We start from the raw sequence: 13043 nt of genomic DNA on the forward strand, positions 1-13043 counted from the left end.
CGAGCACATCCGCGCTCTGCGAGGGGCGTCCAGACCGAGAACTCGATGTGCCCCGCCAGTCTCGTGGACCGTGTGTAACGGCGAAGAGTCGTTGTCATTGAACGCGCCAAATGGAGACGCTGACTAGCCAGACGGCTGCACTTGGATTCCCTCTACTGCGACCCTCGCCGATCGCGCGTCGCAATAACACGGTATAGCTCAGCGGAGGAGAATCAGAGCAAGACGGGCAGCCTTACCATCATCCGTCCCTTTGCGGTGCTGAGGAATACCCATCGCGATGTGGTTAGCAACCGCTCAATGGCTGACACAACCTACGGTTGCACGATCACATCTCCCACCTGGATGCCCCTGACCACTGCGCCCCCTTGTGCATAGCCCATGGAGCTCGCATATGCGGCCAGCCGGTTCTTGACAGTTCGGAGCAACCACGGCCAGCGGGGGAGCTTCCTGAACGCGGTGACACCAGGGTCGCCTGTACGACCCTTCAGACGGTTTTAGATGAATCTGAACTAGCACGGGGAGAACACAAGGCCCAACATCCTTTTTACCTCCTTGCCCCCTTTCCTGCGGTGTCTCTCTCGCATCCCCTCATAAACGTCCGTCGTCCGTCTCCTGATCAACCCACGCGTCGCTACACACGAAGAGGTGGCCACGGAGCGATGTGCCTCTACCCGATCATCAAGTTCTCGTGCTGCGACATGCAGTACAAGCCGACGGACGAGCCGCCGATCGTCAAGTTCTGCGCGCGCGGGCGGCCCGACACGATCCGCGAGCCGTTCCCGAGCTGCGAGGTGCGGCAGCCGCACGAGTGCAACGACTTCTTCCGGCTGCCGATCAAGTGCCCGGAGCACAAGCTGCAGTGGCTGAACGCGATGGACCTCAACGACGAGTGCCAGGCCATGGACGCGCGGCTGCGCGACGCGGGCGTCGGCGCGCTGCTGCGCCTCCGCTACCGCGACAAGATGGCCCGCGCCTTCGAGATGGTCGCCAAGTGCGCCGACCGCATGGAGGCCGAGCGCCTGCAGGCCTGGAAGGTCAAGATCTTCTGCACCGGCGCCGCCCTCGAGCTGCTCGGCACCGCCATCGTCGGCAGCGACGCCAAGCCGCTCGACTACGCCGTGCTGGAGCGCCTGCGCGAGCGCCTGCTCAGGCACATCAACGCCGAGGCGGAGCAGCTGAGGGAGGAGGCCGAGCGAGGGGGCGCCGCCAGTCCGCGAGCCGGGTGCCGAGCGGCGCAAGGAGAAGGAGAAGAGGAAGAGCAGATGACGACGACACAACCCTGGGCAGCAGCGGGTCCAAGCCCACCTGCGCAGTCTTCTCCGCCGGCAGCAGCGGAGCATCGGAGCTGCACCGCCCTGGTCGGCGACCCGGACGAGGCCATCCACAACAGCCCCCTAGTATCCGCGGGAGCACTCCACCCTTTACTAGCGCGCGATCTGCTCTCGAGACAACCACCACCCGCGCCGTTCCTCAGCTTCCCTCAGCAGCCGCACTTTCCTTCGACCCTGTTCGAGCCCGAGCCCGTGCCGCTGTTCTCCGTCCCGCCACTGCCGAGCCAGTACTCCCCCGCCTTCCTGCCCTCCGCGGGCATCAGTCCGCTGTTCAGCTTCCGCGGACACGGCGGCCAGCCGCCGCCACAGTTTATGGCCGCCCAGCCGGGCTTCATGCCCTCCTCGCTGTCCGGCCAGCCCGACGGGCGTGGGGCCGGGATGAGGCAGGAATTTCCCCCTCTTGAGCGGCATGGCTTGACGGCGGCGGGCCAGCTGGCAGGGTATCCGATGGTTTCCTTGCGCGAGGACAGTCGAGGGAGTGTCATGGGGGATGGCGGTGTGTTGGCTGGGGAGGAGGGTGCTGACTCGCTTATAGGCGCGTCGGAAGATGTGACGTTCGGTGCCTGCGCGGACGGCGGGGGGTGACACAGAGGGTTTGCGTGTCGTCGATATAAGGAATGGGGTCTTTATGAGTTGGTTAGTTATGTTCGTCATTGGTGGAACTTGGTTTTGCGCAGCTGGAGCAATGGGTTTCCCTAGTATCTTTGTCTGGGAGACGCAGCTGATCTAGTTTGCACTACCGTCAGTTGGCATCCACCCCTCTACTGGCTCTAAATAGGGCGTGGTGATTGATATCCTCTTGGTCCCACGGGAGGGGGAGGCTACGGGCACGGCACCTTTCCAGGTATAAGAACCCACGCATGCCGTGCGGAGGGCAGCCAGGCGGAGTGTATTAGGGGTAGCGGGATCAAGCAGCGAACGTCTTCAAACACGAGCAAGCGCACCGATCAAAGTTGAGGTACTAAATAGGCAATCATCGGTTCATTCGTGCCCGCTCACAACCATCGGCTAGGTCAACGCTTCCCCGATGTTTCAACGCCATGTGCGTTCAAGCCACCATCCAGTGGGTTTGCTGCGGCACGGAGAGGGGCACCAGGCATGGCCGAGAAATACGGCCACCAGTCCTGCGCTTCTGCGACCAGGCAGGTCTAGAACGGCGGAGAGACAGACTCGGAGTCAAGGCTTGGAGATTGTCCCCTTGCCAAAACATTACGAAGGAACCCTCATACAGTGTGGAATACCCTGGGTGCTGCCACGACTGTACCGTTGATCCCGACCGGCTCAGGGAGGCGATGAGAATAAACAGGAAACGTTACGAAGACAGCCGGCACTACCGGATATCCTTCTTATCAGAGCACGGCATCAAGTACAGGCTTGCAGCTTCCCTGGAGAACATGTGGTACTATGGACGAAGAGTGGCTGAAGGGAGGGGAAGAAGCAGGGAAGCCAGCGAGAAGGCCTTCGAGCACTTCGAGAAGTACTGCGAACTTCTCGAGAAGCAAATGAGAGAGGCGGCCATCCGCAAACGTGAATCCCGCATGAATTGAAACCGGGGGTTTCAGCACTGATTGCACCGACATGGAGAGGAAGCAGCATCCTTTCTGGGATCACCATTCGCTGTCTATGTTGCGTTGATAGGACATTTTGGTATCCGGGGCATTCATAGTAACGTTAACAGGCAGCATCACCATCGGCTCGCTGGCGAACCTGGAAGAGTTAGAGAATTCAAGCATGCTTTGAAGCTCGAGTGTTGCTCGTACTTGGCTGACCCAACCTCGCTCATACGTTGACTATGCCCGAGCTCACGTCCTATGTGCTTCGCCATTGTCTCTAAGACTGCTCCGGATTACGATACTACCAATTTTCCGTCAATATCCTTCTGTCACTGGCCGTATTTCGGCATGGACCTATGCATCGTGATCGTGTCGCCTTACCAACCTTGGCCCTCGTTCCGAGTCTCTGCCTCAATTAACTCAGCATCGTCGGTTGAACAGGAGAAGGGCGAGCAGCGTAAAGGGTAAAAAGACGGAGTTGAACAGGAGGAATACGGGAAAGAGACCGTTGTGGGCCTTGTAGCAGCGACTATAAGTATAAGATTCATCCGTGTTGCCGTAACCAATATCCAATGTCTAGTAGATAGGCGGGTGACTGGTCATTTACATCATCATGAGAGTGTCTCGAGGTACAGACTCAGCAGATGTCCCGCGCTCTGGTGCCCGCCCGACCCAATTTCAGCCCGAACCTCACCGTCACCAGGCCTTTGCATAATCGCCGGTCACTCGCTCCAGGTCAGCACTCTCCACCTCCACCCCCTGAGCATCTTCACGTCGTCGTCGGTGAGCGCCTCACGGCCCTGCTCGACCTTGGCGACGAGCCGCCGCAGGCGCCTCCGCACGGTCCTGGCCACGCGCAGCGAGACCTCGTTCTGGAAGATGTACAGCACGGCAAACACGAAGAAGGCCAGCGTGCCGAGGCCCGGGCGGCGGGTCGAGGCCAGGATGCGCGAGATGAGGCCCCTGCTCTTCCTGAAGGCGTACTCGGTCCGGTTGGCCGACTCGTCCTCGTCCCTCGGCCGGCGGAAGAGCCTCTTGACGAGGGGGATGACAGAAGCGCTTGGGGGAAGTTAGCACGGGGGCATAGCCATGTTGTCGCGCTTTCGCCATGCCTGAACAACCCCGTAACAAGCGGTGCTCGATTTCACTCAAATCGCAACACCAGAGCAAAAGGCAAACGCGAAAGAAGAGAAGGAAAAAAAGGACTTACATAACCCCCCCAACCAAAACCCGCCGCCACCGCTCCCCCTCGGCCCGCCTCGCAATCTCCCTCACACTCTCGACCAACCGCCCCAGCTCGCCTAGTACCAACCCCGTCTGCACCCGCACCCGCTCCTCAACGTCACCCGCCAACTGCTCCTGGCCCGCCTGCCCCTGACCCCGACCCTGCCCCGAAGTCCTCAGACCGGGCTTCCCACCCTGACCGACACCAGCACCAGCACCAGCCGTCCCAGCCGCCGCGCCGTTCACCGCGCCCACGCCCGCGCCGACGCCCTCGCCGGCGCCGCCGCCGGTACCCTGACCGGCACGCTGACCAGGCCCCTGCTGACCGGGACCGGGGTAAGAACCGTGCGCACCAGCAACAACCATGGCCCGCTGCCGCTGCAGCGCCGCCAGCTCCCTCAGCGCCGACTCGGCGGCGGAACGGGTCGCGGCGAGGCCAGGCCTCGCTGCTGTTGTTACTGTTGTTACTGTTGTTGCTGCTGGTGGCGGTGGTTGTGGAGGGAAGTAAGCCGGGTTGGGATTGGGGTTGGGGTTGGAATTGGGATTGGGGTAGGTTTGGTACTGGCCGGGGACGGGTTCGGGGATGGGAACTGGTGGTGCGTAGGCGAGGGTGCTGGCTGTGCTGGGCGGCGGAGGGGGGTTGTAGAAGGGCGGCGCAACTGCGGAGGGGCCGAGGCCGGGGCCGGGACCTGAACCGGTGGCGGCGGTGGAGGATGGCTGAACGGCGGGTGCGGGGCGGTAGGGGAGAGCGGAAGACATGGGGGTGTTACCCGGGGGAGGGTTGTACTGAGGTCTGTCAGGGCCGGATGTTGGAGGCGGTGGCGCGGATGAGTAGGGACCGGTGGTGGTGGCTGGTGGACCGGGGTATGGGTCCGGCGGGGGTCGGGAGCGAGATGGAGAATCCATGATCACTTTTGTGTTCTGGAGCAGGCTGCTTTAGGGAGTAATGAATGTCAAAGACGGCCAGAGAGAAGCAAGGCCAAAAAAATTGCGAGGGCCGCTTGTCCCGGGCCTCAACACCCGGAGTTCCTGGTTGCGTTGGGCTGTCGGGCTGTCGGGCTGCGGGCTGGTGGGGTCAGACACCAGCTCCGACCGGCCCCGCAGTGCTTTTGGCGGGCAGTGAGTGAGTGGGTCAAATCAAGGTTGGCGGCCCCGGCTTCTGGGAGCGGGGCAGTTTTTGACACCATGGCGCGCTAATAGACCTTGCCCATGCGAGGCTCCACGCAAGGCTTTGTTTGAGTCCGTATGTAGAAGCAGCCGCTCAAGCGATGCTGCTCTGCACAATTGAGCATTGCTTAGAGCAGCCAAGGCCTTCCCGCATTGGGCGGACCCCTGTCTGGAGCGCGGCTAGTCATACCTAGGTACTTTTGAGTCACTTCTGCCTGTTTGGACAGAGAGAAGTGACTGATTTTACTGGAGCAGCCAAGTGGGCGCCAAGTCACACAGCCTCTCGAGTGGAGGCAGCCCCACAAGCTCAGCTCAACGGCCCCTGGGCTGGGCGCTGGCTTGTCTTACACCGTGAAGAATCGCTAACTACCGATTGACTTTGCTGCTTCACACAGCACTGCCATTTCACTGTCCAGGCCACAAGGGAGCAAGCATATTCCAGGTATAAGTAGACCTGGTAGCTGCCTGGCGCCCCTTCCTTGCTCCCTCTCCTCATCCATGGTGCATCGTGCATCGTCCCCTCACACCTCTCGCGCTCTCCCTCTCCCACTCACACACACACACCGTTGCAAGGACAATGGACGGCCCTCACAAGCAGGAGTTCCATGTGCGGAACCTGCCCACCCGCTCTGTCACTCTCTTCCCCAGCAGAGCCCAAATTGTCCGAGACATCAAGGATGTCACCCTCAAGGTTTGTTGTTTCACCGCCCCCTATCCTCTGCGTAGCTCCTTCCCACTGACCGTCCCCTCCAGCCCGGAGCCAATGAGATTACCGTCGTCGGCTTGACTCCGACGGTCGACGAGCATTCCATCAAGGTTGAGGGCACGGGCTCGGCCATCATCACCGACATCACGGTCGAGCTGCTGCCCAACAGAGACATCTTCGACGAAATTTACCCTGACTCCGACTCGGACTTGGAGAAGGACGGGTCTGAGGACGACGACGACGATGAAGACGAAGCCGACGCCGCCGGCGCCGGCGCCGACAAAGTCAGCAGCGCGCTCGAAGCAGTACGCGAGAAGCTGGTGGCGTTGCGCGACCAGCAGAAGCGGGCAAAGGAGCTCATCGCGAGCGCCGAGAGCCGGCTGAAGGTTCTGGACTCGTACGCCACCTCGCTGGACTGCAAATCCGGCGTCGACATCGAAGCCAGCCTCGAGACCTACCGCAAGGAGCGCGAGAAGGTCTTCAACGACCACATGGAAGGCACCGCCCGCGACCGCGAGCTGGCCAAGGAGATCGAGAAGCTGCGGCCCGAAGAGGCCCGGCTCGAGAAGCTGCAGGCTAAGGAAGTCCGGAAAGCCGCCAAGCAAAAGGCCAAGTCGAGGAGGGCGCGGGAGAAGCTGAGGGACAAGAAGCGCAGACGCGACGCCGAGCGCGACAAGGAGAAGGCCCGCATCCGCAGGGAGCGAGACCAGTTCTGGCCCCGCGCTTGCTACACCGTCCGCATCAGCCTCGATGCGGGTGCCAACCTCACCCCGGGCTCGTCTCGTCGCACTTCGATCTCCAGCGCCGCCGACGTGCAGCTGGCTTCCGACCAGGCGCCCACCAAGGAGGGCGAGGCCGGCGCTGCCGTGGCGTGCGATCTGACGCTCTCGTACGTGACGTCGTCCGCCTTCTGGGCCCCGAGCTACGACCTGGCGCTGTCGTCGACGACCAACACGGCCACGCTCTGCTTCGACGCGCGCCTGACCAACATGACCTCCGAGACGTGGTCCAACTGCAAGGTTACCCTCAGCACCTCGCAGGCCCACTTCTCGGGGCTGCAGGACGACGCCCCGGCGCTCGTCCCGTGGCGCCTCAAGCTTGTCGGCAAGGGCGACCGGTGGGACGGGCTCGACATCGTGCACAGCCGAGAGGAGCGCGCCGAGAAGAATCTCTGGAACGCCGCGCAACACGCCAGGGCCCAGCAGAAGCCGCGCGCCGACCTGTTCGGGGCGCCCCAGCACAAAGAACTGGCTCGCAGATCTCAGCTCGACGTGCCCCCTGCGCAGCTGAATGTGTTCGGCTTCCAGCGTCCTGTTCCTGCCGCTGCCCCCGCGAGCAACCCTCTTGGTGATGCTCCTCCAGCAGCGTCTGTGCCAGCGCCTGCAATGGCCGCCAGCTCATCCGCCCCACCCATCTTCGGGGTCGACGCCCCCGCCGGCAGCCAGGGCCTGTCCTACAGCGGCAGCAACGACGAAGACGCCGATGCCGACGCGCAGACCATGCTCGAGGCCATGCCCGAGGTGACCTTCCAGGACTCGTCCTTCGAAGAGACCGGGCTGACGGCCACGTACGACCTGCCGCACCTCAAGACGCTCAGGCCGTCGGCCACGGCGTCCAAGCAGCGCGTGGCGCGCATCGCCTTCACCAACGTGGCCTTCACGCGCACCGTGGTGGCCAAGTACAAGCCGGCGGCGTACCTGCGCGCGCGGCTGCGCAACACCAGCAAGCTGACGCTGCTGCGGGGCCCCACGGGCCTGACGCTGGACGGCACCTTCCTGGGGCGCGCGACGCTGCCGCGCTGCAGCGCCGGCGACGCCTTCGCCATGCCGCTGGGCGTCGACCCGGCCATCCGCGTGGCCTACCCCAAGCCCGAGGTCGCGCGCAGCACCACCGGCGTCTTCTCCAAGGGCGAGACCAGCGTGTACACGCGCGCCGTCACGCTCGTCAACACGCGCGCCGCCGCCGGCACGCCCGTCAGCCTCACCGTGCTCGACCAGGTGCCCGTGCCGGAGGACGAGAAGATCCGGGTCGAGGTGCTGCAGCCGGCCGGCCTGCAGCGCGACGGCGGGCGCGCCGGCGTCGCCGCCGGCGTGCCCGGCAGGGAGGGCAAGGACGAGCTCGACTGGGGCAGGGCGACCGCCAGCCTCAGGAAGGCCGGCGAGGTCGCCTGGGACGTGGTCCTCAATGCCGGCAAGAGCGTCAAGCTGGTGCTGCAGTACGAGGTGTCCTTTCCGACGGGCGAGAGGGTGGCGCAGGTTCAATAACTAGTGGGCGGAGGATGGAGGGCTCGAAGGGGAAAATCCGAGAGGAGATGGGATTTCACGGGTGGGATTGCGGGTTGCCTGGGTAAACTGAAACGGCCGGGTGGTTGGCGATGCCTCGGGTTTAGCACACGCAAATAAGGATTCTTTTGCAGGGGACCGGTGGATGGGACGATCTTCGAAAAACCGACAGGCTTGATTGGGGCCCGGGGGACTTTGGCTAGGATAACACGATGCTATTTCGAGGACAGAAAATATAGAAACAGAATGGCATGTACGGATCTGTACACTCTATTACACCGCCTTGTTTACCTAGTTGCCGGTTTGGGCAAGAGAGCAAACGGCGGATCTCCTCCCCTTAAAGATGACGTCACCGACATGAGCCGGGGTACTCCACTACACACGACTTCACCCCTGCGCTACAACTAGCACACGAGCACTATGGCTTTCGTTATTAGGCTTAAGAAGAGAAGAATGGACCGCGACATCAGCCCGCCGTCGGTCAAGCGCCGGAAACTGGCCACGCCTGCGCCTTCACCCAGGCCAGGCCCATCGCCGCCAGGCACCTCAACACCTGGCTCATCCAACCCTCAAGGACCCCTTCCGGCGGCACCGGAATCCATGCGACCGCCACCGTCTATGCGCCTGTTCTCGTGGAACATCAACGGGATCGCGCCGTATCTGCCCACCCAGTCCACCAAGATCACCTCCTTCTTCCAGCCATCCGACCCCGACCGACCACCAGCCAACCCTCCCTCCCAGAAAGCCAACCTCCGAGCCTTCCTAGCGCGCCACAACTGGCCCGAGGTGCTCTTCCTGCAGGAACTCAAGCTCCGGCAGGACGACACCCAGGCGCTGGCCGCCCTCCTGGCGTCCCTCAACACGCCCCTCCACGCCGCCGACGACGCGCTCTCCGACAGCCGCACCTACACGCTCGACGCCGTGCTCCCACGCGACAAGCACAACGCGCGCGGCTTCCAGGGCCGGCTGTACGGCGTGGGCGTCGTCCTGCGCACCGACTTCGCGCGCCGCCGCGTCGCCCGCGTGCGCCCCGTGTCCTGGGACCTCGAGGGGCGCGTCTGCGTGGTCGAGCTGAAGCCGCCACCACCACCGCCGCGGCAGCTGCAGCTGCAGCCCCAGCAACCCCGTTGCCACCCCCAACCCCGGCCCCAACAACCCCATCCCGAGCCCTACCGCCCGCTCGCGCTAGTCAACATCTACGCGGTCAACGGCACGGCCGCGCCCTACCGCGACCCGCGCGACGGCCGCCGCGTGCTGGGCACGCGCCACGAGCACAAGCGCGCCTTCCACGCCCGCCTGCGCGACGAGTGCCTCGCCCTGCAGGGCGATGACAACGACGGCGGCGGCGGCGGCAGAGGCTTCGACGTGGTCGTGGCGGGCGACGCCAACGTCGCGCGCGGCGCGTGGGACGGATACCCGCGCCTGCGGACAGTCCCGCGCGAGCACCAGGTCAATCGGGCGGACTTCAACGCCGCGTTCTTTGGCGAGGAGGATAATCGCCGGGCGGGGGCGTACGTTCTTCCTCTTCCTGATAATAGGGGAGGAGGAGGAGGAGGAGAAAGGGTGGGAAGAAGAAGGTGTCTGGATGCGGTGGACGTGTTTCGGGCGCTGCACGGCCCGGAGAGGCGGTACACGTACTATCCCCGCTCGAGGGAGTGGGGGAGCAGCTGTGATCGGGTGGATATGGTCATGGTGTCGAGGCGGCTGTGGGAGGCCGGCCGGGTGCTGGGGACTGGCATCCTCGATACGCCGCAGGAGCGCGGGCTCAGCGACCATGTGCCGCTGTGGGTGGAGATTGCGATGGAGGAGGAGGAGGCGGGCAGGGAGGGTCCGGCTGGAGGAACGCCGGTCGCTGCTCAAGGAAGCGAGAATGGCCTGTCGGAGCCCACCGCCGGTCGAGCTGGGAGCGCTGCTACAAAAAGCGAGGCTGTAGGCTCGCAGGGTAAGCGTGACACATAATCTACAGAAGAACTTGAACCTCGGAACCACGTCTAAACCACGGCTTTCGTCATAACCGAGCTGCTGCGCTAAGACTACCCGCGAAAGAACTCTCGCTACCTTGAGCCCTCAACCGCTCATGTCTCTGCCTTTTATGAATCCAGGAATATTCCGAACCCGAGATGCGAAGCCAGTCCTAACTGAGTATGCCGTCCTTAGATATGCCATAGTTAATCATGCAGGCCCTAAAGAGGCGCCCCAGATTTGGTGCCGGACGCGCTGTCAGTTGATGCCGAGCCAGTCCGTCAGCTCCTTGCGCTTCTCCTCCGGGACTGCGAACGGTTTGGCGCCCTGTCCGCTGGCTGATCCGCCGCTCGTCTTCGGCTTCTTTCCCTCTGGGGCTGCAGTCTCCCCCTCGGTAGCAGCGCCCCTGGGCTTGACGACCATGGCCTTGCCGTGAAAGCCCTGCTCCCACTCTTCCATCCACTTCCGCAGCCCGTCGTCGCGCCGCATCCACTCCGCCAGATTCTCAAAGATCTCCCGGATCTTCGCCGCCTCCTCGCTGCTCATCTGCCACCCCTTAAAACTCTCCCTCTTCGCTTCCTCCGCCCGCTCTCCAACCACTCCATCCTCGGCTTCGGCCTCATCCTCATCAACAAGAACGCCCTTCCCCTTCCCAGCCTTCTTCGCCTTAGCCCTCGCGTGCTTCTCATCCCCCTTCTGCAGAATCCAGCGGGACGAGAGCACCTTGAACCAGCGGCCGTCGTCGCAGTTCTTGAACACGAGCCCCTCGCCGCGCTTCAGCTCGGCGCGGTCGATCAGGTCCTGGTGGTGGCGCGCCAGCGCGGGGATCGTGTGGTAGCCCAGCACGGGGACGTGCTTGAGGCCGAGGTGGCCGACGGCGAAGGCGTGCGCGCGGCGCGGGTGCCAGCGCCGCCCGGCCGCCAGGTCGACCACCGCGAACACGAACAGCTCGTGCGCCGCGTCCGCCGCGTACCCGTACGGATTGCCCTGGATGCTGGGCCCCACCAGCTCCGCTTGGATCGCGATGTTCTGGCCCAGCGCCGGCAGGCTGCGGTGCAGGTTGGCGGCGACCGCCGCGGTCCAGCAGGTCGTGTGCAGCGCTGGTGCGGTGCGTGAGGGCAGCAGGTGCGGGAGCAGGTCCTGGTTGCGCGTGCACACGCCCAGCCGGCCCGTCGGGTGCACCGCGTGCTGGAGCATGGTGTGGGCGTTGGCAGGGGACGGGGTGGGCAAGGCTGGGAGCATGGAGTAGAAGGGCGAGTCCGGCGTGACGAAGTAGACGGTCATGCCCGCGCCGTCCATTTTGAGGGATTCCTGGTAGGTCATATAGCGGTACTTGGGTTTGATGAATAGGTTGGGGCAGTTCTGGACGCGCTCCATGTCCGTCTTGGGGATGAAGGGCGGCGTCTTGGGGTTGGTCGTCGGCACGCCGTTGATGTCCTCGCCATTCTCCGGGAAGCTCACCCACTTCTTGACGCCGAGCTCGGCGGTAAAGTCGATAGGGCGGATGAGCTCTACGAACTGGTCGTCGTTGAGCTCGATGTGCTCCCAGTGCAGCTTGCGAATCTTCTCGTCAATGTCCGGGAACTTGTAGAGGTGGTAGACGTGGCCCTGCGAGATGATCTTATTCTTGTCCCAATCGGTCCAGGTCGACGTGCCCACCCGGTAGCCCTCTTCGTCGTCAAACGTGACAAGCGGTCCGACCTGAGCAAAGAGACTCTCATACTTGGAGGCCGCAGGGAGGAAAGAGTCCACCTCGAAGAAGAGGACAAGATCGTCCTTGGCGAACTTCTCGGCCTTCGGAACCACCACCTTCCAGCCGTCGATGGTCACGACACTGTGGCCCTTGTTGATTGGAGTCACGTCCGCGATGCGCCGAACAGTGACCAGCTTACGCTGGTAGTTGCCGAGCTGCTGCTCGACACTGCCTTCCGCTGGGGTGTCCAAGTCGGCCAAGCTGGAACTGGTAGGAGTGAGAATAAGGGGGGAGCTCGAAGAGGTCTGAGAACTCGTAGGACTATGAGAAGCCTTGGGACTCCGAGGAGCCCGGGGGGTGGAAGGAAGCTCCGCGTTCGCGCTGGAAATGGCCGTCTCGAGCCAACTGTAGAGGTCTTTGCTAGCGCCCGAGGGCAACTGCTGTGGACTCATGGCTACCTTCTGTGCGAGGCGATGGCTGCGCTACTGACTGGAAAGCAGAGATCAAGATATGAGAAGATGTGCTCTTGTCTTGCGGGTCGAGATTTATTTGCTTCGGTAGGGTGTCCCAGAAGCGGTCAAGAGGACCTGCGATTCCACGTCAGATTCTTGGCCGAGGAGGGAAAGCAAACAAAAAGAGAGGGCATGGTTAGCTTTATACCTTCCTCCGAGGAATGTCAGGACCTGGCCGGGGAAACAGCTGCCAGTGGAGAGAGAGAAATGGAATTGCGAGCACAAACGGTAGGCAAGAAAACGAGAGGTGGTATTAGGGCAGCAGAAGGGTGGTCAGGAACTTACCGAAGAGTGAAAACTCGAGAGCTGGCGTGACCAGGACAATAGATGGGTTAAGAGAAGTAAGCCAGGCCCTTTCACCCCAAACAGCTGAACAACTGGGCTGCAATGACGGCGTCAACGGGGCAGCTTTGTGTACTTAGCTATGGAAACAAAGAGGACCAACAGAGCTAACTACGGCTGGCGGCGGGAAGTCACACTCCAGGCAGCTGGCGGATCTCCAGTCACGACAAGTTGTCCCAGCAACACAAACAATACGATCGGTATGCACTTGGTTCTCGCTCATGCACTCGACGGCTTCCTCATGACAGCCCCCTCCGGGGGCCCTGCGGCT

General features: G+C 62.9%; 5 protein-coding genes across 5 annotated transcripts; 3 read left to right on the plus strand and 2 right to left on the minus strand.

The window, feature by feature from the left end:
• Positions 1 to 659: 659 nt before the first annotated feature.
• Positions 660 to 1916, plus strand: THITE_151326 (uncharacterized protein; the record flags this gene model as incomplete). Its single annotated transcript, XM_003653454.1, has 1 exon — positions 660 to 1916. The coding sequence occupies one exon, from the start codon at positions 660 to 662 to the stop codon at positions 1914 to 1916; it is 1257 nt and encodes a 418-aa protein (XP_003653502.1).
• Positions 1917 to 3451: 1535 nt separating this feature from the next.
• Positions 3452 to 4867, minus strand: THITE_128347 (uncharacterized protein; the record flags this gene model as incomplete). The annotated part of the gene is made up of 2 exons (XM_003653455.1): positions 3452 to 3943; positions 4095 to 4867. 2 exons carry the CDS (start codon positions 4865 to 4867, stop codon positions 3607 to 3609), a joined length of 1110 nt encoding a protein of 369 aa, XP_003653503.1. The 3' UTR covers positions 3452 to 3606.
• An 899-nt stretch (positions 4868 to 5766) lies between these two features.
• THITE_2115992 (uncharacterized protein) lies at positions 5767 to 8549 on the plus strand. Its single transcript, XM_003653456.1, has 2 exons — positions 5767 to 5965; positions 6028 to 8549. Exons 1-2 carry the CDS (start codon positions 5853 to 5855, stop codon positions 8243 to 8245), a joined length of 2331 nt encoding a protein of 776 aa, XP_003653504.1. The 5' UTR covers positions 5767 to 5852; the 3' UTR covers positions 8246 to 8549.
• A 329-nt stretch (positions 8550 to 8878) lies between these two features.
• On the plus strand, positions 8879 to 10060 carry THITE_2031145 (uncharacterized protein; the record flags this gene model as incomplete). Its single annotated transcript, XM_003653457.1, has 2 exons — positions 8879 to 9389; positions 9453 to 10060. Coding segments are annotated over 2 exons (1119 nt in total), but the record flags the coding sequence as incomplete, so codon positions are not given.
• An 855-nt stretch (positions 10061 to 10915) lies between these two features.
• On the minus strand, positions 10916 to 12163 carry THITE_24041 (uncharacterized protein; the record flags this gene model as incomplete). Its single annotated transcript, XM_003653458.1, has 1 exon — positions 10916 to 12163. A coding segment is annotated over one exon (1248 nt), but the record flags the coding sequence as incomplete, so codon positions are not given.
• Positions 12164 to 13043: the final 880 nt, after the last annotated feature.

The sequence above is a fragment of the Thermothielavioides terrestris genome, chromosome 2 (assembly GCF_000226115.1).
Source record: "Thermothielavioides terrestris NRRL 8126 chromosome 2, complete sequence".
NCBI lineage: Eukaryota > Fungi > Ascomycota > Sordariomycetes > Sordariales > Chaetomiaceae > Thermothielavioides > Thermothielavioides terrestris.